This window comes from Coturnix japonica, chromosome 3 (genome assembly GCF_001577835.2).
Source record: "Coturnix japonica isolate 7356 chromosome 3, Coturnix japonica 2.1, whole genome shotgun sequence".
Taxonomy (NCBI): Eukaryota; Metazoa; Chordata; class Aves; order Galliformes; family Phasianidae; genus Coturnix; species Coturnix japonica.
Genome location: NC_029518.1, coordinates 79,131,576 through 79,158,052, shown reverse-complemented (window position 1 = coordinate 79,158,052; position 26,477 = coordinate 79,131,576). Strand labels below are relative to the sequence as shown.

At 37.7% G+C, this 26,477-nt stretch overlaps 1 protein-coding gene across 2 annotated transcripts in view; it reads left to right on the top strand.

Moving 5' to 3' along the window:
* PRIM2 (DNA primase subunit 2) overlaps positions 1-26,477 on the top strand; it is a 79,239-nt gene that overhangs the window by 6,233 nt on the left and 46,529 nt on the right. The window contains exons 5-6 of one of the 2 annotated variants that reach the window (XM_015859225.1): positions 5,027-5,122; positions 5,905-6,042. The exons of the other annotated variant lie outside the window; for it this stretch is intronic. Coding sequence (XP_015714711.1) covers positions 5,027-5,122; positions 5,905-6,042 — 234 coding nt within the window. The remainder of the gene's footprint in view (positions 1-5,026; positions 5,123-5,904; positions 6,043-26,477) is intronic. 2 annotated transcript variants of the gene reach the window in all.

Genomic DNA, 26,477 nt, shown 5'->3' with positions numbered 1-26,477 from the left:
AAATTGTGTTGGGAATGCAAACTACTTAGAATTTAGCCTCCGTTTTCTCAGAAAGTAGCTTTAGTTGAAGTGTACTGTCGAAGGTGATGCTGTCAATATAAGCTTTCCAGTGAATATGAAGACATTGAAGAAATATAGCACTTCGGGTGTTTTGAGTCTATTCTCTGCCTTGTGTATCTTTAGAAAAAAAGTGAAAGAAAAATAAAGGTTTTAAGGGATTGTGCTGTTACTGGTTATCACTAGATAAAGACCAAAGCTTTTTACCTGTGGCATGTAATTTTCAGCTCTCAAAGCATGTTAAATAGTCTTTGTGCAAAGTCAGTCACACTGGGAGTACAGGATTTCCTTCTGCAGCTCTCAGGGGAAGTAAGCGGTGACATTTAAGTATTCAGAACCCATCAAAGATGATATGCAAACACAGGTGTGCAATTGAGATTCACATTAATTTAGGAGATTTAAGCATTAATATCATATTAGAAATGAGTAATGACAGCTATGTCAGTTTCTGACAGCAAAAGCCATTAATGTATTTTTAAAGATATTTAAAGGGAAATACACCGATATTTTCAGTGTTATAATCGTGGAAGGAAATATGTTGGTCTCAAAGCTTTTCAGCATAGGTAAAGTATATGAACAGCTTTAGAGGTAAAAGACACTTAAGGAGTAAACTGCAAGATTAATTTTTTTATTCTTGCTACAAGCTGTGGACATCTGATGTTTTCTTTCTTTAATTTAGGAATAGCTGGTTTTATTTCTGTAAGGTGATGCTGTATGACTCGTTTGGCATTAATTGATGTTATGGCCACATCCTGCTTCGTGCTGTAACTTTTAGCAGTGAGCTTTGTCTCTGCTTTTTGACATGTCCCGCTGCCTTTGAACTGCTTAGTGTGACTTTAAATTTAGAGTGACTTTAAAGGCTTCTGATACAGTATGAGTAAATCTTTTTCTGTTGCAGAGATCTGAGGTACTGTCAGAAAGGCAGTGAGACTGGCTAAGAACAGTTTGTTTTTTGACCTATCCATGTGGGCTGTGTTTGTGTTTTTCTTTGTTTTTTGTTATCAGATGCTTTGATTTGTTGATATATTTTTCCAGGAAATAAATGTGCTATCTTAGAATGTGGAATAGAATGTCACTGAAATACAAATTTGGGATAAAGCTTTACATTTTGCTGATTGTACTGATTGTTCTCCTGTGACACTTCTTCCATCTTGCATTTGGATTGTTGGCTTCCCAAAGCAGGCACAGTTCCTCATTGCATCCACAAGAAATAAATGTTATTGTGTCTTAATCTGCTGCATAAGATGATGTATAATTGAATTTGGGTTCCCTGTAATGCTTCTGTTCTTTATTATTCTGCACATTGCAGAGAGATAAACTTCAAAGTGCAGCATATTTTTTCTTGAATATGTTTTTTTCTGTTACTGTTACCTCTTCACAGAGCATAAAAGAGCCTATTTAATATTATCTTAGAATGTCTTTACCACTGAAAAGCCTCTTGAAAAGTAAAAAACTATTACAGCTTCCAGGTTAGATGTCATCTTTTTGGGTAACTGCCAGTTCCTGGAAAATTAACTATCTTCATTTTTTAATTGCGGCTATAAAATACATTGTCTTAATATACTGCTTAGTATCATAGTAATGGGGAAGGAGCAGCAGATGGGAATATTCAGCCTGGGGGAGCTAATGCTCTGTAGTGCATCTATTAGCGTTTGGGACAAAAAAGTCTGAACTGCGAAATTAAAGGAACAAGCAGAATGCATTAGAGGAGTTAATTTTTTTCCACAGTAAAGCTGCAGTTAAAATACCTTTTTATTTTAGCAGCTTAAAGTGCTAGAAATTAAAGTTTAATTTCCAATTTTATGATCAGAGCGCTCCTCTGAGAGACTTTCTGACATAACTATTATGCTTTTTTTTTTTTTTGTTTCAGTAAGCATTTATCTCAGTGGTGGGGCAGTTGTAATAACATTTGTGGTGTAGCTTCTAGAAAAAATACTTTACACCTGCCTGTTTAGAGGGCATGGAAAATCCTGAAGTCAGATTTGGATTAATGAGAATGGGACCAGTTTGTGTCCTAAAGAATAGACAGAGGTGAAAGTAAATACCCAACATTGTGTCTGTTCACTGGAAGGTCATGGCTGTAATTACTCACTTCTGTGCCAAGCGTATGAACCGTAATGTCTTTCTGTTTTGGCTTAATTGAAACCTCTGCCATACAAAGTTATAATATTTCTTTCATTTTCCAAACAGGGTGAGGGAAACTTTAAAAGCAGAAACTGTCTAGAGCTAAATGTACTGTATGGAAACTTGCATCAAGGTAAAACTGTAGCTGCGTTCAAGGCGGCTTGCAGTTCACACTTATGAACAAAGCGGTTCTGAATTTTATCTTGGTTTCTTCCTCCTTGAATTTTACATTTGCTTGAAAACCAACAATACTTGTCTTGTAGATGCTAGTAAAGGTCAGAAAAGATGTGTTAGTGGGAGCCTTATTGTCAATGTAAGCTAAAATGTGTTCTACCGCTTGGTTGTATGTTTAAAGTCATAATAGAAATAAATTCAGTGTGGAAAGGCTTAAGTGAATGTTAGTTGATTTTAAGTGCTGGAATTAAGTAACACAACAAATTGTATACTATCAGCACTTAAAGTGAAACAGGTTACTTTCATTATAAAGTACTTATTTTCAAAGGAAATAATAAATTTCTTTTTAATCACACATGCTTTGGAAGATGATTTGATTTCATTCAAGTGAAACCAAGCAACCTCTTAGCTCCAGAGAAAATAGGCTGTTCCCTTTTTAATTAATTAATTTATTTTTTAAAATCTCTCTATATGTTTTTATCCCTGACAAAGGAAAAAAGGCCTTAGATATTAGGGAAAGTCCCCAGGAGTCCTCTTCCCTCAAAACAATTGGTAGCGTGGGTCCTGCTCACCCAGTAGGGGGTTCAGGCTTTTATACCACAGGCCTGGGGCTAAATGTAGGCTAACTGGCTGGTCTGTTTGCAAAGGAATGCTGAAGCAATAGTATTTCCAAAGGAGTTTTATTGATTGGCTTTAATCTTTGCTCATAGCTGATCTTGAAATGTTTGGGCTGATCGTAAAGCAACATGAGGTTTTGTTTTTTTTAGTGAGTTAGCATTATAAGGAATGTAGAGACGGAGTAAGCTTTAAACATTTTAAATGAAAGTTTTTAATAGGCTTAAAGCTGATAGTAGTATTCTCTTACAGTGATTTTTAATAACGCTTGATTCATAGGAAAATATAGGTGTGTCTCATAAATCTTAAGAGGTGAAATAGTTGAATGGAAGGAGGACAGAATGTGCAATTATTTTATGTGCTGAGAGGATGGATGGGCTGACATCTCTATTTTCCTTTCCTTAATGGACCCTTGAACTATAAGCATGACTTAGTTTTTTACATGATTAAAAATAAGCTATTTGCAGCAGTAGTTCTAGTTGTGTATTTAGTCGAACATATGGTGTTGTACTGTAAAGCTGTGGAATTAAATAAGGAATGAATGTGATTGAATAACATAACTACTGAGGACGTCTCTTTTCACCTTCATAAACATAATGAACAACGGTTTATGTGAATTATGCAAAATTCTAATTAAAAGTTTTAATTTAGTAATCATCTCAGTTTGATTAGCAACAGATGCTGATGATCTGCAGAAATCTAAATGGACCATTATAGGATAGTTTCACCAGTCAATTTTAACCAAAAAAAGCTAATTAAAGTCGAAGTAAAATGTGAACTGTACACTTACTCGTGCCCCCTTTAGTGGGGTAGAGGACTATGATTCTCACTAAATAGCTTTGTGTAGTTCATCATTTGAATTAAAGCAGGCTGTGAAGGTCTTACCTAAGATTGACTTCTATATGGATACTATACGCAGTCTTGCTGCTTTGATGTTCTTTGGAAAGGTAATGTACTTGGAGGTAAAAATTGCAAAATGGCTGCTATAAAAGTGAGCTAACGAATAAAAACACTCTTAAACTTGATCTAGATGAAAAAAAAAATGAGGCAATTTCAGAGTATTGTGAGCTGCTTCATGTTCTGCTGTAACGCTGGATTTCAAGTGATGTGAAATGGCAACTCTACCAGAAATGGAGTGGAGAATAGGTGGCTTCAACATTATGGTCTTCAGCTGATGGTAGAAGAGGTGGAATAGTCAGGGGCACTTGTTCTGTGTTAACATGCTGTAGCATTCTGTGGTTTTCTTTTAAAACTTTAGATCTAAATATGAGCTGATAATTGTGGTTTTATTAAAAATCTGACAAATCTGTGTAATTTAGAGTAAGTTATCTTTCCATTTGCCTTTGAATCACCAAGCTTTGTAATTGTGAACACAGTAAACTGAAGTAAGAGCACAGGTTGTAGCAAGTTGCACTTTTGAAGAGGCTGATTTTTGCAAAGCATGTTTTTATAATCCTTATTATTTAAAATATTGCTGTTTTGAATCTGCATTGCAGCTTCAGGAGGAATGTTATTTCACACAATTGACCACTATTGTTTTTCACCTTTATGCCTAATTATTAGAGCTCGTTTGTTGAATATATAATCATTCTTTTTCTCTTGTAAACTAAAATGATGGCTGTAGCGGAAATGCTGAGTCACAGCTTGAACCATTGATTGAGCACCTGGTGGGAAGGCAGGGCCAACCCAGGAGAGCTCAGGTGCATGCAGTGCAGCTGAGTGACCGGAATGGATGGAGTCAGGATCCACCCCTTCTCAGATGTTGTTTAAGGGTTGGCGGTAGAGGTGAGGGTATCTCCTTGGAGGTCTTCCGAAGGCGAGCAGCTTTTTTTCCTTCATTTCTGCATCCACAGCTGCTGCGTTTGAGCTTGTTCTCATCTGCTCCTATCTACAGTTGTGCCACCCTTCTACTATTGCTGTACTTTCCATCTCATTATAGGATTACAGCATTACACTGGTATATCTTCAGACCGAGTTGTCACCTAGCTTATTAAAAAAAGAAAATAAGTATTTCTGAAGTATTTTGGAAGTTTTAAAACAAGCTCTTTTATTTTAGATTAGTGATGACCTGAAAAATGAATTGGCAAATGAGCTGTATATGTCAACTCCTGGCCTCAGTATGACTAAAGTAAAAGAGCAAATGTTCTATAAGGTAAGTTGGAATTAATAAAAGACTGCAAACTTGTATTCTTTCTCTTTCAAAATAATTCTAAGGTTTTATTATTATTATACTGATACTAATGAGAGTTCCTACTATTATAAAAAAGAAAAAGAGGAGAGTAGAAGGAGGGACTGGGGGTAATGAAAGGAGGTTCATCTGCCACTAGTGTCTTCTGTCATCCCTTGTCTTGCCATGAAAAGGATCTTCAGTTTTAATGTCTCCCAGACAAACCATTTGGCTGACAGACTGTGAGGATGGAGATAGTCGCTAATATCTTAAACTAGCTTTAGTTTGACTGTTAGTGTGGAATACTTTCTGGTAGCAAGCAAGAAGAGAAGAAAGACGTATGTAGTGTAGCCTGCTGATGGATGGATTCCAACCATCTTTGTTTCCAAGACCTTTTATATGTAACTTGCAAGAACAAAAAGTTTTGAAATGTCTGAAATTGAAGGTTTACAGAAGCTTCGTTTTATGTATCAGATCAGTTAGTGATGAAAAGCTTTGTGAGCAGGTTAGGTTGTTATAGATAGAAATTTTATGGTGTCTCATATTGTCTACGTGTCCTTAGAATCAGATATTCTAAGTAAATAACTTTTTATAAAAGTAATTGGCATTTGCTTTTGAAATCTTTGTGTTTCGCCTGGAGTCTTATTAAAAGACACAGAATAAATTAAAGCCTTACTGGTCTGTTTTGAACCTTAGGGTTGTAATAGTTGTTACTGCGCTGTTTTGCTGTTCCATGGTTTGACTTACTTATTTTTCCCCTTTCCCAGGTTGGACTGGCAGATGCTGTTGATCTTTTTAGAGCAAGAAGAGTGTTTATTAAAGATGGCTTTGCGTTTGTGCCACTTAAGGACCTTGATGCTCTTGTTTTGAATAACTATAGAAAAACCTTATCTAAAGCACTGGCGGTAAGTGTTTAAGCTTCATTCTTACTAATTTTCTGGCATTATTTAATGACACTCTTGGAGAATCACAGAATTATCAAGGTTGGAAAAGACCTAGAAGATCATCTAGTCCAACCATTAGCAATACATCCCAGCTAAATCATATTCATTAACACAACATCAAATTTTTATTTTTTATTAATTTGATTTTACCTATGAAAAGTGCTCACATAGCTAAAAGCAAGCAAAAAAAACCCTCATTAGTAAGCTGAGTGTTTCTTAATTTTAATGGACATTTATAATACGTACAACGTTCATTGTAAATAATTTGCTACTAGAGGATTTAAAAGCTCTTTCCTACATACTTTCCTACATGGCTGTTCTTGTATCTGTGTTTTCAACAAGGTTCTGCAAATTCTTTTAAAGAAGTCCTCTGTGCACCCCTCTTCTTAGAAAGAAGCTAAAGTAAGGAGAAGCAATGCTAACTTGGAGATTGTCAAGCAAAAATAGGTCTTCATTGTATGAATGCTTGAAGTATTGTAGGATGCCTGTGGTTAATGATGTATGTAAATTGGTAATAATGCAGTGATCATTGTAAGAATTGCTAGATTTATTATACTGGAATCTTCATAGGGTTTACAAGTTGGTCATCACAGCACAATCTCTCTTTTATTAGGCTTTGATGATTAAAGACCATAATATTGTGATAATGCAAATTAGGCTCAAATGATATTTCTAAAGATTTGTTTGTCTTCTCTGGGTAGCATCATAAAATTAGAGTACGTACTTTAATCTCTTGTGAGGCTGTTTACCTCTGGCAAATGGTCTTGGCTTTTGGACAGGCTGTTACAAGCTTCTAATGACAGAGTATTTTGAATATAGTCAAAAGATGGTCTTTCAGTTATGTAGGTATGAGCAATCTTTCTTTGTTTATCATTGTCTTTAGTGGTTCAGATCTTCGGTGATAAAGAAGAGCTGCTTCCTAACAGTTCTTTGAGTGGTGTTATTGCTTATATGTGCTGTGATATGTGTTGTGCTGGGAGGTTCTTTAGTGCTATCCCAAGAAATTGCATTCACATGTTTTTGGAAGGACTTATTCATGTACAGCAATTACATAATAATGAATGCCGGCCCTCTCTTCCTAAGGTGCTCTGAAGCTGTTGTACTCTGAGGCATACTAGTGCTAAAGGTACTGCTTAGGTCACCAAAACATTGAGAGTTTGGAGTATTGGCCTTGCCTCATCACGTTGCCTGCTGCACTGCTGGCTCAGGCCACTACCTACGTGTGTGTTATGGAATGGTTCTAGCCAGGTTTCTAAAGGAACAATAAAAAGATGTGAATGAAATGAAAGAATGAATGCTGTTGATACTGGCATTTGAGAGAATGGTGAATACCTCATAATACATACTTTCAAAAAGGCTTTACATCGAAGGGAGTGCATAAACAGGAGGGGGAACAGCTGTTTACAAGGGTGGGTAGTGATACAATGGAGGGAATGGTTTTAAACTGAGACAGAAGAGATTTAGGCTTGATTTTAGGTTTAAGTTTGTCACATAGAGGGTGGTGATGCATTGGAACAGGTTGCCCAAGGAGGCTGTGGATGCCCCATCCCTGGAGGCATTAAAGGCCTGGCTGGATGTGGCTCTGGGCAGCCTGGTCTAGTGGTTGATGACATAGCAGGGGGGTTGAAACTAGATGATCATTGTGGTCCTTTTCAACCAGGCCATTCTGTGATTCTGTGACATGGTCGCTGGCACAAATTTTGGTTACAGTTATGTTTCAGTTGCTCCTAGTCAGCCCTGTGAAGCAGTCATATGTGTTTCATCCTTCTTAAAAACAAGTTTAATGTTTCAGTCATGCATATGTTCTTTGAGACTCTGTCATAGAGGGAGTTAATACTCTTGGAGTCTCCTTTACAGATGAACATGCAACTGAATTTCATTATTTCTGTTTTCTCTCATCCATTCACTGGTAAATAATTTTGTGTCTAATAGTGACTAAGTGGTAGAAAGCATAAACATTTTCTGTTGTACATTTTAGATTAGCTCTACATTTTTTTTGTAACATAAAGCAAACTTTTTATCAATTCAAATTGCATTATATTTTATTCATGAAGTTTTAACTGAGTTTAAGCAAACACACACTTTTCTGCAGTAATGTTATGTTGCATTTGATGTTAATTTAAGTTATAGTGATGTGGTGGACTTGGGTTTTGAAATTATTTATAGTGGCCAGTGTCCTTTTTTGAGGATAGTTGCTTTAACCTTTGATTTCTTGAAATCAGGAGATTCTCCACTGAAGGTGTTGATTAGTGTTGCTGCTCAGAATGTCAGACCAATATCAGAGCTCTGTTAAATTCAGTACTGCACAATGAAAGGTTGTTAAAAAAGAAAGTACAGAAGTGGCACAAAAGGCAAAAGAGGCTTTGGAATCATTGGTTAAGACTTAATAAGCAGTGTCCTTAAACAACTTAGAAATAGACTTCATGCTGCTTTGGCAGGTTTTTAACTTGTTTGGACTGGAGTTTACACTGAGCGTCATTTGGCCTCTGCGGTTTCAGCCTCATGTAGTTAGCTGGAATGGTTGTAGGGATGGCGGGTATCTCCCATGTGATGGAAATCTGCAGCATTTAGTGAGAGCTTCCTTGCCATGTCTCATCCCCAGAAATGACATTATCTTTGAAGATGTACTTAAGGTTTTTTGAACTGCTTTTCTTGTAGTACTACTTAGTGTCAGATACAGACCGTCTTCCTGCATGGTTGAACAGAAAATCCTTTTTATAGATTACGGTTTTAGGTTGAGAATGTAAAATGCTGTATTTGGTTATTAAAAGAACGCTATTAGTCAAGACTAAACCTGTCTCTTGTGTGTGCTTAGCAAGGTGCTGACAGTGGGGCTTTGTGCTTCTCTGTGAGGCGAGGCTTTAAACCAGAACAGGGAAGAAATAAGGAAGAAAATCTTCATTGCAGTGGTGGTGAGATGCTGTCACAGGCTGCCCTTGAGAGGTTGTGGATGGCCCCTCCCTGTAGGCCTTCAAGACCTGATTAGATGGGGCTCTGAGAGGGAGGTGCCCCTGCCCATGGCAGAACATAGGAACTAAATAGTCTTGAAAGTCCCTTCCAATTTAAACCATCTTATGGATTATATATGTCTTTTTTTTATCTTAATATGTTACAGTTAGTTTTACTCTTTGTAAGGTGTTTTAGGTTTTAGTGCTTGTTAAACATAACTTGTTAATCTACAACCAAATGTTTCTGAATGTAGACAGTCCCATTTTACACGAGTTCTTTCGCTGTTAACATAAAGAGTACTTTGTAAAGATCTGCAATTATTTTTGTTAGCAATGGCTATATTTTACAAATAGAGCCTAATAGCTGTCTTTCAGTAGAGCTGTCAGATCTAAACACAGCCATGATTCCTCCATCTTACGTTTATCAGTTGAAGTTATAGTTTGGTTTGTCCTTGTATTATAAATCCACTGCAGTAAGTTGCTTTTGTGAATGTATTTTATGAGAATGTGATGTAGGATTAAATTTTCTGCAAATGAAATTAAATAAAAAAAAATAAACTCCAGTACTCTTAAAAATTGAGATTCTAGTCCTGATAAATACCATTTTAATAGTATGTGTTACTTCTTAATCTGCTAAGAGCACAGTATTATGTGTGACCTTGCTAATTTGTTCAGATGTCTGCAAGCCAGTTTACTAGATTTTGAGGGTTTGTCGTGAAGAGTTGACTGGCTTTTCGACTTTTGATATGTTTTTTGTTTATTCCTTTCCCTTCTTGGGATTAATGTTTGAAATTGTTAGAAATATTGATGAAGATGCTTTCATTTTTACTAATATTTATGATGATTGGTCTTTTAAAACTAAGCATTTGTCAAATATGGTCTTTTGGTTTGTATATGCTATATATTCCAAGAACCTCTATTTAGGTATGGCATGCATAGCACCATCTGTTAAGCGTTTTCTTCCTCAAACACCTGTGCTTTCAAGCAGTGAAGCAGAAGGCTTTATTCCATGGCATTAATGTTGAGAAAGTATGATTAATGATGGTCCTGCCACTTTAAATTCATTTCAAGTATTGTGTTCCCAGTGCTAAGTAATTCCCTATAACATAAATGGATGATTTTTATAATATGCGCCTACAAGGTTAGTAAGGTAATAACTTTGGCACTGCAGTGTAAAACGTGATTACGTTCATTATTGTCCTCTGTATTTCCCAGATAAAAGCATTTGTGAGTTTTTCAGGGAAGCAGCTGCTCTTCATTTCTTCGTGTTTTATTGTAAGGTTACTGTCCAAGGCACAGTTCTACTGAAGAAAGTGGTGTTGTGTGGAGTGGCAGAAGCAAAATTGAAAGAAGCAGCTTGAGTGTCGGAGAGGATTTAAGCCTTCAGAACGGTCACCTGCAAGGTGATGAAAGTTAGTAGACTTTTCTTTGTGGAATGGTTGTTTTTCTGTAAAGGGTTAAAAACCTTCAGTTTTCCCATTGATGATGATTTTCTGAAATCATCACATGCTGTTTTAGCTCCTCTACCAATTGAAGTGTGTGTGTTTTAGTGACCAAGTGTCAATGCTAGTGTCAAGTAATTGTAATGCAAGTAAAAGTAAGTGATAGAATCATAGAATTACCCACGTTGGAAAAGACCTTGAAGATCATCAAGTCCAACTGCAGCCTAACCAGAACCCTAACTCTAAAAACCCTACACTAAATCATATCCCTGAGCACCACATCCAAACGGCTCTTAAACACATCAGGGTGGTGATTCAAGCCAACCTCCTTGGGAGCCCTATTCCAGTACCTAACTACCCTTTCTGTAAAGAAGTTCTTCCTAATATCCAACCTAAACTTGCCCTGGCGCAACTTGAGGCCATTTCCCCTCCTTGTCACTTGTCACTAGTGAGAAGAGACCTGCCCCACTCTCACTGTAAGAACCTTTCAGGTACTGGAAGAAAATGATGCTAGAATTCTAAATGAAATTTGAATGTGTTCAGTATTTCATCTTCATATTAGTTCTGTCTGTTCCTCGCATCTACTGCAAAGTACAAGTTTTTTGTAAATACTTTTTCTGTTAAAACTATTGCTGTGATCCCTGGATTGCCCTGTTTGATTTGATTTGTACCAATGCAATTCCATCTCCAAATCAACTATGGTGTGTCATGGTAGTAAAACTCGTATAGCTGAATGCACTGAATTTGAAATGTGGGGAAGGCTTCCTTAATTCTTAGCTGTTCCTTGGATTTCAGAAAATTTGTTTTGGAGTGGAAAACAAAAGTAGGAAATGCAATTTATTTATATTTTGTATAAAAAAACTAGTAACCTAGGAATGCCTCAGTTAATATAATACCTTTTATAATGTTACGTTATAATTTATTAACATGTTGGCAGCAGTAACTTGAGAATGATACACTGAAGTCAGTAAGAAAAAACTGTAGTGACGTGAGGTCAATAAGTAAAACCAAGTATCTTTTAGTATGACTTTCCGCTAGAAGTTTAAGTTTCAATAATGCTAATTAAATCCCATTTATTCTAGTGGGGATTTGAATTTTCCACCAGTCTACATCATTTTTGAGATCCAATTTTCTCAAACAAGATAAAGGCCACTAAAATGATCCATGAAATGGAACACCTCTCCTATGAGGACAGCTGAGAGAGCTGGTGCTGTTCAGCCTGGAGAAGGCTGCAAGGTGACCTGATAGTGGCCTTTCAGTATCTAAAGGGGAGCTACAGGAAAGAAGGGAACAGACTCTTTACCAGGGTCTGTGTTGGTAAGATGAGGAAATGACTTCATGCTCAAGGAGGGTAGATTTAAGTTAGATATAAGGAAAAAGTCTTTTACAGTGAGGGTGGTGAGGCACTGGAGTAGGTTGCCCAGCGCTGTGGTTGATGCCCTGTCCCTGGAGACTTTCAAATTGAGTCTGGATGAGGCCCCAGACAACCTGATCTAGTGTGGTGTCCCTGTTTATTGCTGGGGGAGTTGGACTAGATGGCCCTCAGAGGTCCCTTCCAACTTTAAGGATTCTATGACTGAAAATGCTTACAGTCCTTATGTGTGGTTCAAGTGGTACAGTATAGCTTCTGCTGCAACGTATGTTCAGTCATTAATTTCTCTTGAATATTTGCATACAACTGCAGATTTCTGTTACAGAGCATAAATCTTGGATATTCTTTGTCTAAAGGAGCTCTTTCAAAAGATGTAGTTGGTAATAAACTGCTCCTAGAACAGCTATTCACTGGGCTTACGCAATGGATTCTCAAATCGATTGTTGGAAGGCGCTATTGTGACCTCACTGAAGCATTTGAATAGATATGATCAAGTCCTGATCCGTACCTTTTAGACATCTCTCAAGGCTCTGCCAGGTTTGTCCGAAGTTTGACTTAAACTCTCCAGTTCTTAGACTAAATTTCCAGTTTCTGTAGAAATAATGCTCTTGCCTGCTTGCTCTGTCACTCTGGCAATTCATTTCATTGCTTCTGTTGGAGAAATTAAAATTTCTGAAAGCTTTTTGGAGTACGTGCCCTTGCCTGTTTCTTCAAGTTGGACTTTCTCCTGCTCCATTTCATCATCCTTTCTGTTCTGCTTTCAGTACATCATACAAATACGTTTTTTCTTCTGTTTTTCTTCATTACATTTGAGTGCTCACTTAGCTTGCTTTCCAAAATAATTCTTTTCTAGCTGTGCTTGCTAGCTAAGAATTGTTTTGAAGTCAAGGGGAGAGGAGTATTTTTGAATAGTCATGACAAGCCCATAGACAGTGCAAGAGTGGATGGATGCACCTGCATTCATCACTGTGATTTTTCATCATCTTCTATGTCTGTAACCCATGTTTCTCACGATCCTTGATTAGATGTTAGATTAGACAGCATATCGCACACTTGCATAATCTTAACCTACAAGTATCCCGTGTTTCACCTTTTTTTAATAAACAATGTTTAATAGCATATCAAGTATGGATGCTTGTAGGACTTGTTGCAAATAGCATTGGTGAAATTACAAAGTCTTGTAGCTGCTGAAAGCAGCATGTACAGTGGGTGTCAAGTTAAGCATTTAAGGAAGAGCTGGAGTTGTGCAAGTTACTGGACTTAATTTGTAAGTTCATTTCAGACCTAAATTAAGCTCTAACATCTTAAATTTTGGTTACAGTTCTATCTGTGTAAAGCAAACTTTGCAGGCAAAGGGAAGGCTGTAATAAATGTAGGATGTAGAGGAATAGGAATTTCCCAAGCTAGTGAATGTACATTATGTATGAAATGTTGATATGTTCTTGCCTTTCCTACTAACAATAAAAATCATCTGACTCTCGGGGAAGGACCACAGGTTAAACACTTTCTTTTCAATCTGCAGGAAGAACGGGAAACTAATGTCAGTAGCTTAAAGTGAGATAAGTTGAACAACTGACTGTCGTATCGGGTGACACGAGGTTAATGCAATACAGAACCTTTCCACAGGTCAGAGCACTTCTCCTTTAAGCAGCAAGCAAAAGAAGAACATTGAAGTGTGCAGAGCTCTTGTCTTGTTTCCACAGAGGAGTTCATCTATTCATGTATTTCTTCTGCAAGTAATTGCTTATCTGTGTGTGTGTGTTCTAGAGAGGAGGTGGAACTTTTTGGAGTATCTCTTTAAAGAAGATTATTTGTCAGAATAATTTTTACTGGTAATAGGAAGGTAAGGTTTTGAAAGGTGACAAAGGATTATTAGTATCAGGAGAGTCTCCAGATATAAGTGAAAAATGTGCTTTGTAAGTTTTGAAAGGAGCAATGTGATCAGCTACACACTGTCTGAGTGGATCAGTAGAAAATGTGGTGAAATACCAGGAAATAGATGAATGCAGATATGTAGCTTTGGTTTACATGTAGCTTGTGAAATATCTTTTTTATTATAATTATCTGTAAACAAATTCCAACCTGTTTAAATACTCATAGGGCTGATGTTTAAATAATCTATTTGTCCTGAACAAATATCAGAAGGCAAAGTTATTTTAATCATCTGTCATAAGTTGAACAAAGCAACATGATTTATTAATGCTACAGCCTTTGTTTACGTAGGTATATATTGATGTAAGGGAATACATTTTGATTTAGTGCTTAAAGCTTCCCTAGTAATAGCTCCAATGGCGCAGTGGTAGAAGTGCCGCTTGCAACACCGGAGGCCCTGGGTTCGAATCCCCCCTGTGGCGCAAGTGGTAGAAGTGCCGCTCTGCTACACAGGGGCTCGAATCCCGGGGGTTGGACTCGATGATCTCTAAGGTTCCTTCCAACCTGCATGAGACTGTGAGATGCTCAGAGTAGTAATTAGAGGGACTGTTAATAATGAAAATTCCTCAGAGTTGCAGTGCTTGAAGTCAGCACTGTGACTGGATCTGTGATGTTTGAGGAACAACTTCTAGCTCAAAGGTAAGGTTAATTCTTGTGAAGTAAAGGCCATGGCCTGCTGCCCTCCTGTTTAAAAACCTGTAATGTTTCAGGAGCTGATGTTGAAATTCTTCAGTTCAGTTGATGCAAAGAATACGTTATGCAAAGCCTGAGTCATAAACCTGCTGTCTGCTCGGAGGGATTAAATGTATCTGGAGAATGAAAACTCCTGTCCTGGTCTGTGCAGGATTCTCTGTCAGTACTGGCAGCAATGTGCAGCAGTTTATTAAGGTCACTGTGAGCATTTCTTTCAGAGGGAATCTTTTCCTGTTCCTCGGGCATGAATTTCATTACAAGTAGTAGAAGGGTATTGGATATTTGCAAATAAATGCATTCTCTTAAATTTCTCATAACATACTGTGCTTTTATGACACTGTCTAGAAGCCACAGAGTAACATTCCCAGGAATACAAAAGACTTCTACATTTGTGTTAAACGTGTGATTCACTGATGATAAATACACTGCTTTATATAGCAGATGGTAACATGCTTTTATGTAACAAGTGATTTCTTCAAGCTCAAAACACATTTTTTTTTTCTAATATTTTCCTGTGAATATTAGGTTTGTCTATCGAAATATAAGTCACTGGCGCTGAGAGCTTCATAGGCTACCGATACCTGTTTCTATAACCACTTAAATGGTGTGTAGAAACACAGTCAGCCGCAGTGGGACTGAGTTTAAAGAGATGCAGTTTGGCTTATGTTATCCTTCTTCTTAGACTTCTATGCTAATCATTGTTGTTTGTGTGTAGTGTAGATACTGCCTTAACAAGCAGCAGGCTCAGCATGAGACAGTTGAGTTGTTTGGCAGAAGTTTGTCGTTATCTTGGGCTGGACCAGCAGAACTATGTGAGATAGGAAGGATCACCTTTTAGTTTGCACTCATTAGACTGCCTCTAAAGTACTGTGCCCGGTTTTGAGGCTGCCATTACCACATAGATGCTGATCAACTGGGACAAGTTTAGTGCAATTCTATGTTTTTGCCTGCGTACTGACAAAACTGAGCCTACTGTCTGTCAGGCTTTCAGGTCTTTTCCAAAAGAGCTGTTCCCTGATGAGTTGGCTGCCAGCCTATACCAATGCAGGGACTGACTTTATCGCAGGTATGGGACTTTTCAGTTGTCTCTGGTGAATTTCATAGAATCACAGAGTCCTAATGGACCTCTGAAGGCCATTTAGTCCAGCTCCTCTGGAATGAACGGGCACCATAGCCCAGCCTTGTCTTGAAAGTCTCAAAGGATGGAGCATCAACCACAACACTAGGTAACCTGTTCCAGTGCCTCACCACCCTCACTGTAAGTTAATGAAGTTCTTCTCAGTCCATTTCTCCATCCTGTTTAGATCTCCCTGAAGGGCAGCCCTGCTCTTTTGTGTATTGACTGCGCTCCCCAGTTTGTTGCTAATGATACTAATAAAGACGTGCTTTGTGTGCTCAAGGTAATCAATAAAAACATTGAAAAGCATAGATTTTGGGATAGGGCCTTGAGGAACTGTGCTTGTGACTGGCCTCCAGGTTGGATGGGGCCCTTAGCAACTGGGTCCAGTGGGCAGTAACCCTGCTCACAACACAGGAGCGTGGAACTGCATTGTCTGTAGGAACTCTTCCAATCTAAGCCATTCTGTGAAATACCAGGTACAGCCTGTGACTGTACATGTGACTTCTGGTGTGTGTGCCTGAAAGCACTTGCTAAGACATGCTCTGCAGTTTTCTCAGGGTCTGAAGTGAGGCTGACTGGCCTTTTTCCCCAGCCATCTTTATTGCTCTGTCAAAACATGAGTACAAGACTTGCTGCTTTCAGGTCATTAGGATCCTCTCCTCATCATATTGGCCTTTCAGCAATGATAGAGAGCAGGCTCACAGTGTCAGTTCTTCAGCACCCTCAGCTTGGGCTCATCAGACTCTTAACAACTTGTGTGACAGGCTTGGTAGATTGCTAGGTCCTGTACCCAGTCCTTTTAAATAAACAAATATTAGATGCAGCAGTTTTAGTATTACTTGGAAATGGTTTTGCATGTTTGGGTTAAAAGAGTTCTTCTATATTCATGATATTCAAACTGCAGAGTGTGGAAACTGCGAAATGCTTTTAGGAGATTGTCAGTTTTTCACTTAGTTTGTAAAATATTGTAAAAAATGTTTTGTTTGAATTCTTTGTTCAGTTCTTTAAAGTGAACTGAATGAAAGCATCATATTCTGCGTTGTGCTTGAATTCAGGGAACCTTTTGGAAAAGCAGATAACAACCCAGAGAGAATGCTGAAGTTAAATGCTGTGTATCAGCTTTCTCTCCAGGTCACTGCAGCCCCACAATTTAGCTCTTGCAGGTGTTTCACTGCTGGGTTTGGATTAACTTGTTGCGTCTCTGACAGTCTGTTGGCTGTCCTACTTCTGATCAGCACAGAGTTAATGTTAGAGGTCTGGGAGAAGATTTTGGCTTGCTGTTGCATTTAATCTGGCCTAAAATCAGTCAGTGTATTCCTATAAGGGTTTTTGCCAGGCTCGTGGTTGTTACCTGTGCATATTAGTTGGCCTGGGTGGTTCCACCTGCACCTTCTGGCCTTGGCCATCAGAGGGCATTGCAGGAGTACTGAACGAGGGAATGCAGAGCTTTTGTGACTCTATACAGCAACTATGTGCTGCACAGGAGAAGGTGAAGACAAGTTCTTCAAGTTCTTAATTCTAAAGAAGAATATGTATTGTGAAATGGATGTAAATGAGGTTGATTTTATTCCATTCATATACACCAAGTGCTGGTAAGCATTTCACTAAATGTCATTAATTTTCAGTTCTGTGATTAATTTTTCCGCATCTGTCAGTATGAACTTAAGTTTTAAAAAATGTGTAACATAAAAATTCGAGAGATGTCTTAATAGTAGCCTCATGAATCTGCTTGCTTGTCATTCCCTGTTATTGAGTTTTGATGTATTTATAATATGTAACACATTCTGGTTTTTAATTTGCTATATCAAATGTATGCTTGAAGATTTCACTTTTTGTTTCTGTCCTGTTGGTGTTATGACTATATCTTTGTGTTGGGAGACTTCTTGCCGTAAGGTGTAACATCAACTAAAGCCAGTGTCTAATTATAAATGAGTGATTGTGTTTTTTCCCTTTATTTGTTGTCTAGCCTGCTAAGCATTGCTTTTTATGGGCCATTCTTACTCTTGTTTGTTCTCCTCAGTGTCTTAGTTAACTTTGTTAACAAATGAACAGTTTGTCCATTTTGGAAGATCTAGACTTCTGTCTTCTGTGTTGTTTAATACTATTATGTAGGCATTTTCTTTTAGATTCCTTATGGGTTCCCTCAAGTATTCTGAGATATTCTTTGCTGCAGCCTTATTACTGCTGGTGCATCTTCATCCATGGATGTCTGGCTGTAAGGAATGTCCTGCATTTAGAGCTCTGTTCTTGACCTTGATGTTGCTCTGGTCATCTCAACTAGGCTTGACAGAACTTGTAATCTAGACAGTTTTTAAGTAACTGAAGGTGTTTGAAGGTGATTTCTGCTTGTCAGAAATGTATTGCATTGCATGTTTTCCACCTAGCAACAAATCTATTTCTGTAGTAAGCTTAAACACAAAAAAAAAAACCCAACCCAAGTCCTAAATACAACTGCAAGGACGGATGCCACAGTAACAACAAAAACAATAATGGAAAACTACACTGCTTACTCTCTGTAGTGCCAGAGCTTTAAGTGCTTACTGCAGAGGTAACAGAACTAGCTACATACGGAGCTGGAGATAATAGATCCACATCCGTGTTATGTCATGCTGTGGCTAATGGAAGTAGAAGAATGTAGTAAGATTGTAGTTCCATGCTGGCATAATAATTCTATCCTTTGGTTTGTGGTAGCATCTCTGAAGGTTGTGCTTGTCTAGTATTCATGGAGGCAGCTATGTTTTGAATGTGAGCCTATGTATAATGGTTTTATTGCCTAAGGAGTTGAATGTAGTGCAGATGCAGTTCTCATTTGCTTTCCATTTCTCTAATTCAAATATAAATACAGAATATAAATACAGTTTGTCCTGCATGTCTGGAGTGAGCTGAAATCCTTCTACTGTTCTACCTGGTAAGCCCATTGAATGGTAGAGGCTTAAATAAACAAAATACATCCATTTGCAATGTGTTTATCTGCTGGTGTTGGTGTGTTTTTGTCTGTTTCTTCAGTTGTCTGCTCTCTTTGCAAGGCAAAGCAGTAAAAAATCCTTGAAAAATATTTGCTGCTTACGGATACGTTGTATCAGAAAACATCTTGTATAGCTCAGTTCAGCTGTTTTCTTCTGGTAATGAAGTTTCCTCGTGCAGTTTGTGATAGACTTTCTCAAAGTAGTGTAAATAATGAGTACTTCCTCAAGAGCAGACCTGGCTCTTGACAATATATAAATCATGACAATAAGCTCTTAGCAATAAGACTTGACTTGTTAACAGGTTGCATTTATAAACCATGTTTGTGATGCTTGAGTCAGAGAGTACTTCTGCGCTATCTATACTCGCATTCTAAGCTGAATGGAAGATATATCCAACCTTGTTACAATCCAGTTATGCAACATTAGATTAGAAGACCTACGTGTGTTTCTGGAGACACTTCAATGGGCATGAAAAGTCCATCTTGACTTATTAACTAAAAGCTTTTGTTCATGAAGGGCATTACCAGATACACTTGCTTTTTTGTTATTCAGAAGATTAAATTTCTTTAGCTGCAAGATAAGTTGAAATGTTGTGAGTGTTCAAAATGATTGTAAACCAACTGTAGTACTACACTGTATGAGTAGAAGGAAAGGTATTCTAAACTTTCCAAGCTAGGCCTATTCAAATATCTGTTTCTATTTGCAAAAGAGTTAATAGGTTTTTCTACATAGTTCATTGAAATGCTTGTAATCTCTACCTGAAAAGGATCTATTCTATGTTTCAAATTTGTACATTCAGGGCTTTTTGTTTTACTTTTCTTTAGATTCATGTTTTTAAAATGCTAACTTGGGAAAATGAAACAGACCTCTCAGTACAGTCATTGAATTTACTAATAATTTGAAGCTGATTATATCCGTTGCTGCTGCAGTCAGACTGTCACTGTGGAGGAGGTTTCTTTTAGTGTTTGAATGGTGACGTTCTGAATGCGTTGTTGCTGAAGCAAGATTTACCTCATGAAAAAGATTGAAAACAAATTCTCAAACATCTTAGTTTCCTGGTTTTTGATGCTTGTTTCTTTTGAGCAGGTAAAATTAACAGTGTAGAGGGTGAATGCATCTTTATCTTTTCATTAAAAGAGCGATGGGATGAAGTGAGATGGTTTCAAACTAAACTAAGGGAGACTTTGCCTGGATGGGGCTCTGAGCAGCCTGATCTAGCTGTAGGCATCCCTGTTCATTGCAGGGGAGTTGGACTAGAGGACTTTTAAGGGTCCCTTCCAACTCAAAGGATTCTATGATGATTATGATTATAGCTCCCATTCCTTTGCCGGTAGTAGTCACATTCTGTGTTCCTGTGCCCAGGGGGTAGTGAACTGCTGTAATTCAGGAGGAACCAAACTTTCACTGAGTTTCAATCAAACGGCCAGTACCCATGGTATTTTTTCATAGCTCCCAATGGATCTTAATCTGCAACATGGAATGGACCAATATAAATAACACAAAAGAGTTACTTGTAGATTTTGGCTTACAATTTGTTGACCTTACTTTTAAATATGGATACTAGTGCTATTCAAAAATGAGTGTTTTTGAGAGTAAGTTCATCATAAAAACTTTTTTTAATGCCCTCATACTGTGACATAACTTTACATAGTGCAGCATTCATACCTGTTTTGACACTTCCTTAGGCTGGGTGTTCTCTTGCTTGTTCATTTGGCTTTAAACAGTCTCCAGTACCTTTCCTGGGCCCTCTTGGTATCTGGGCTTGATAGTCTTCTGCTGCAATTAAGTACATTTATTCTTTCAGGATGTTGTTATTTCGTTAGTCATCTCACAGTAAGTCAGATACACTAGGTAGGAGGAGCTACTTTCAGGCTTTCATCCTGATAGACCTTAGTCACAAAAAAATACATGCTGATGTGAGCTAGTATCTTGCAATTTGTTTATGATGCTCTCTTGATATTCTGATAGCATCCTGTCCTTGAAAAGTGGCAGTCACATCTCAGGTACTAGTTAATGGTTCTATTTTCATCTAATAATCTTGCGTTGGTATTGCTATCTGAGCAAGAGGCAGTTTTCTTGAAGTCGTTAAACTCTAAGTTATAAAACCCAAACTGTAAACTCTGAAACTTTTCTTGTAATTGACCTATAATGTGTTTTCCTTATAGAGTCTGCTGTTCTGCACAGTCTGTGCTCTTTTTTTGTTAGTGTTTCTCTGAGCGATAATTGTGTCTCTCACCTAATGTTTTCCTCGTTAAACTTGTCAGGAGTTGGTGTCTTTCAGATTCTTTTCGCTATTAAACATGGCGAGATTGGCTACAATGGTCGAAAGTTATTAATTCTAGCACCCATCTATGAGTGTAAATAGCAAGATGCCCCTAGCTTCTTTTTCTCTGGGAAAAATGTGCGAAAAAGTTGTCATGGTATTTACTTAACTTATGATTTTTTTTTTCTTGATGTGCATTGGTTGAAAATTGTGTTCTTTTCCAGAGTGACTGTGCTAGTTATTGTCCAGAGGGGGAACGGAGACTGAAAGATCCAGTGTCTTGGTGATATTAGCTGTATTATTTTCTTTTTATTTGTCTTTAGGAAAAGAAAATGAATTTATACCCTAGCTAGGAATGGACCTGCTGGCCTGTGTGTAAGGTTCTGTCATGGAAGATCATTCTGTGTACTCTTATCTCTAACTGCTTCTCTTTCCTGAGCAGTCACTGGAGAGGGAACATTCCTGGGCCTCAGAACCCCTCCTCAGGCTGCAGTTCCCCTTGCTGGGTGCACTTCTGCTTTGACATGGAAGCACCAAGCTATGGGCCTTATAGGGAGGTTAAATAGAGGTTCCGCTGCCACTATTGAGTTCTAAGGCAGTGATATTATGTTCTTAAAATATCCATTAATTAGGGTTTTTTTTATGTCTTGGTTTTCTGCTTCATGCACTTAGGTCCTGGGGGAAGTGTTTCTGGCATCAGCTTTTATTCAGAAGTAAGATATTTGTAGGATTTGTAAACTTAGATAATCCACACGCAAAAGAAATGAAAATACATTCATGTTTTTGGTATTGCTAGTGATTTTTCTGTAGTGTGAATATCCTTTTTTGGATTTGAAGAGATAATGTTTAAGCATCAGCTCCCACTCATATTTGGGAAATGTCATTGCAGGCAATGAGAGTTAAGATTAGCAAAATATTTGAAAATGCTGATAAGTAGGCTCAGATTAATGCTGTTCTTTAAGGACGATGAAATGTGAGTGCCTGTCATGTTTTTAGCTCTATTCTCTACAGATAAGAATGTAATCACTGATACTTGAACATATGGGAATCTAGGGCTTAAAACTCTTTGAAGTGTTGCCAAGATTTGATTTTACTTATTTAAAAGAAAAAAAGTTGTAAAATATGAATAATTGAGTAAATGTATTCCAAATAGTGTTTTATTTTTAAAAGATGGATGTTTTCTAAGTCTTAGCAACTGTAACAGTTACTTCCAAGCAGGAACCACGTGTTGAGAAGGTAAAACACTGAAATTCAAATCTTAAGAGGTGTGAGAGCAAGAAGTTGGCATTAGGCGGGATGTGATTTAATCTTTTCTTAAGGACTACTTAAATTCATCTGAAGTTTTTTAGTAACTTTCTCAAGGAACAAGAATGTCAGTTAATGAAGATTTGACTAGCTCATCAAATAGAGAAAATGCTCCAGAACTGGAGTCTTTTTCCTTAGATGGTGGTGACTTCACCATAGCTTAAAGCCTGAACAGGAACACAGCCTTAAGCAGCGTAGGCTGGTGAATCTCAGCAAGTATTGTTGAGATTTTTGTTATTTTTTTTTCCTCTGAAATCGTCCTTAAAGGAAGATGCCATTATGAGGCCCCAACTGGAATACTGCATCCAGGCCTGGGGCCTCCAGTGCAAGAAAGACAGAGAGTTGTTGGAGAGGGTCCAGGGGAATGTCAGCCACAAAGATTGGGGGCTGGAGTACCTTCCCTATGAAGATGGGTTGAGGGAGCTGGGCTTGTTCAGCCTGGAGAAAAGAAGGCTATGAGGTGACCTAATTTGCATCCTTTGAAGCGAGCCTATAAACAGGAAGGGAATCAACTCTTTGAAAGGGTAGATAACAGCAGGCTGAGGGCAAATGACTTTAAGTTGAAAGAGGGAAGATTTAGGTTGGATGTCGAGGGGAAGTTCTTTACTATGGCAGTGGAAAAGTGCTGGAACAGGCTGCCCAGAGAGGTTGTGGATGCCCCATCCCTGGAGGAATTCAAGGCCAGGTTGGATGGGGTCCTGGGCAGCCTGCTCTAGTATTACATGTGGACGTTGGTGGCCCTGTCTGTGGCAGGGGGGTTGGAACTTCATGATACTTGAGGTCCCTTCCAACCTGGGCCATTCTGTGGTTCTGTGTTGTTCTCTTGTTTCTAAAAAATGGTTTCGTTTAGTGCTTGTAGCTCCTGAGGAAGGATTTAATGATCTTGCTAGAAATTGCTGAATGCAGGTAACTTTGAAAACTGTGCTGTGTTGCAGATTAAAATGCTCTTTTGAGAATGCATGTGAAAGCAAAATTCCTTCTAAGGAAAAGAGGATTGGAATTGGCTATTAGGAAATATTTGTGATGTTAATTTTGTGTTATGTATTTTCTGCTTGGTTTAAGCAACTGGGATTCTCATTGACCATCTCTAATGCTTGGGTAACTGCAGACTGGTAGAACTTGTCTGTTCTCCTACAGCTGTGTTGGTTTTCATTTTTATTTCCTTATTTCTAAGCAATATGCTGGACACAGCTTCCTGTTCTGAGGCTGTTTCCAAAATGGTAGTACGCAGATCATGTTTTCTCCTTATGGATTGCAGCTACAATAAATTCATATAGTGGTGTTGAGCAAATTGCCGAGAAATTCAGGTCAGCTCTTGCATGGGATAAGCAGCATCAGATTTTGACACTTAAGGAAAACTGCCTTTGAGTGCAGTAATAAAACACTGGGACTGAGTAATTGGTTCCTAGTAATAAAATCCTATTAAGAAAATGAAATCTCCAAAGATAATAAAGCTGTGACTTTTTTACAGTGGCTGACCTATTTATTTCCTGCCATGCCTTTGCAGTGGCATAGGGCTTTAGTAACAACATTTGTAAAGATTAATCATAAATACTTCAAAGTTTTTTTAACTCGATATTTTTATGATGATCTCTGTAGAACAGTAGATAAAGCCACGTAGTAGTGATAATGGCTATGGAAAATGGTATTGTAATTAAATGAGTTAGATGAGTACGTATATGCTGGTTTCTCCTCTCAGTCTTCACTGCTGGAGAGGTTTTGCTGACATTGTTTAGGGCTGTTCTTAAAACTCTTCTAGTTCTGCTGAGCGTAGCATTAGTGTTAGACTAATGAAGTTTTTGGTAGGAAAACCTATCATGATTTCTGATGGTGTCTTTATGAGGGTGCTTAATTAAGCAATGAGTCTTTCATGCTTTCTAGCTAACTGTTTCCTATGTGGTATTGGTTATACAGGGATATTTGTTTTCTTAATTATATTCTCTTGAATGATGGAAAGAAGGCAAAAATTCAGAGTCATTATGTTAAGACCTTAAAGAAATCGTGGCTTACTGTGTGAAATCACCTTCCCCCCCCACCCCTTTGTGAAACTATTAAAGCAGGTTCGTTACAAGAGCAGTGTTCAGATGGACTGAACAACAGATCCTGGTATGGGGACTACTTGAATTGATATTTAGTCTGTGAAAATGGGAGAAAGACAGCAAACAATAAGAAGATTCTGTTCACAAATACTGCCAGAAGAAGAGACAAAATGTTCATTCAGCCAGAACACAGCGAGCAGTATTGAGGACAGGATGGAATACTTGCATGCATCAAGTTGGTAATGAAATAGAACAAATGACTTTACTTGGCAGCCTGGCTGTGAAGACCTGTGTTCCAGTGCACTGTTGTCTTCTTTTTAAAAAGGATATTGTGAACTAGATAGCAAAAAGAAGGAGGTCTAAATCAAAAGTTGAGGAAAACTGTTGGTAAGGGCCAGGTCAGTGAAGTAAAATTACTGAAAACTCTTTTCTGTTATGAAAAACAGTGTTACTTAACAGAAGATTTGGATTTTGCTGACAAGGTAGCTTTCTAAGTGGCTACTTCATTCTACATATAATTAAAGTCTGGAACAGACTATATTAATTCCATCTTTCTTGCAATATTGTAATCTGTTTCAGGGGAGAAATATCTAATGAGAATCTTGGTAACTGTCAACTTTAGCTTTATACCAGAATGCAAAAAAAAATATGTGAGATGAGTTAATTTACATACTTTCACCCTGAATGCAAGTGAAATGAGTATTTCCACGAGTAATAAAGATGCAAAAAAACTGCAACAGTTCACTTACCAATTAAAAAAGGTTTAATTATTAAAAAATTCTGCTTCAAAGCCTAAATACTAATCTTCAATCAAATATTACTTATCCCACAATATGAAAGCTAGTTGGTTTCCAAACAGGAAAAAAAGAAATCAATTACTTTCAGATGCAAATACCTCAGGGAAACATAAATTATTATTCTGGATGCGTTTGACAAATGCTAAGCTGAAATTAGTGGAGTTCAGTTTCTTCGAAGTTCTGAAGGTATTAGGTAAACATGTAGGACGTGTAGGCAATGAAGTTCTTTGCTCCTATTGATTTGTTTCTTCTGCTGTGGAACATTTGTCCTTTGGCAACTTGAATTAAGTAGCTAAATATAAATGTACATTAATTTTGTTTGTATATAAGAATATGTATTTTTATTTGCATATAGTGTTTGCATTCTTGGATGTAGCATTTCAGCAACACCTGTGGTAACTGTTACTCCCTTCTGCTCCATTTTGCCTGAGCTATATCAATATATATGGCCTCAAGTTGCACCAGGGCAAGTTTAGGTTGGATAAGACCCGCCTGGACGCCTACCTGTGCGACGTGGTGTAGGGAGCCTGCTTGGGCAGGGGGGTTGGACTCGATGATCTCTAGAGGTCCCTTCCAACCCCTACAATTCTGTGATTCTGTGTGATATTAAGAAGAACTTCTTTACAGAATGGGTAAAGTACTGGAATAGGCTCCCCAGGGAGGTGGTTGAATCACCATCCCTGGATGTGTTTAAGAGCCGTTTGGATGTGGTGCTCAGGGATATGATTTAGTGGAGAGTTTTTAGAGGTAGGGTACTATGGTTAGGCTGCGGTTGGACTTGATCTTCAAGGTCTTTTCCAACCTGGGTAATTCTATGATTCTGTGATATATATATTGCTAAGACTATAACCTGATTTTTAAATCATGAGTTTGCTGTTGGCTTTGCTTTCCTTGAAAGATAAAAGCCCACTTTACATTTTCTGTGCAAGTGTGAAATGGGGGGTTGTGAGTGTTATTTATTTAAAAGAATCAAACTACGGGTTGGTATTGATACCCATGTCAATCAGTAGAGATTCATGAGAGAAATCTTTCTCCTGTCATTTGAAAATGTCACTGACTTGTTACATTTGTACTAAAAACTCGATGACTCCAATATATATTATTTCTTTTCTTTCATGTATTTGGTGCTATATAAAAAAATAATGTTTTATGTCCTAAATCCATTTGGCTCATTGCAGAAATGTTTTCTAATGTCAAAAACATTTTTGCTTAAATAGTTCAATTGGTTTTGAAAAATGTTACCATCTTCCATATAGGTTACACTAATTCACATGGAATAAGGAATGAATATAGTATCATTTGCTTTGTTTTTTTTCCTTGAGCAGCGTCAGTGCTGTTGAAATAACTTTTAATAGCTGAAAAAGCCCTGGCAAAATTGCTTATTAATTTTTTTTACAGCATTTGAGATTTGCAACATTGTGAAAGGTTAAACAACTTTCTTTTTTTTAGAGGAAAATTGATCAGTGCTTAAATGTCATCTGTCTAGGTACAGCAATATGCCGGCATGCAAACACTGCTC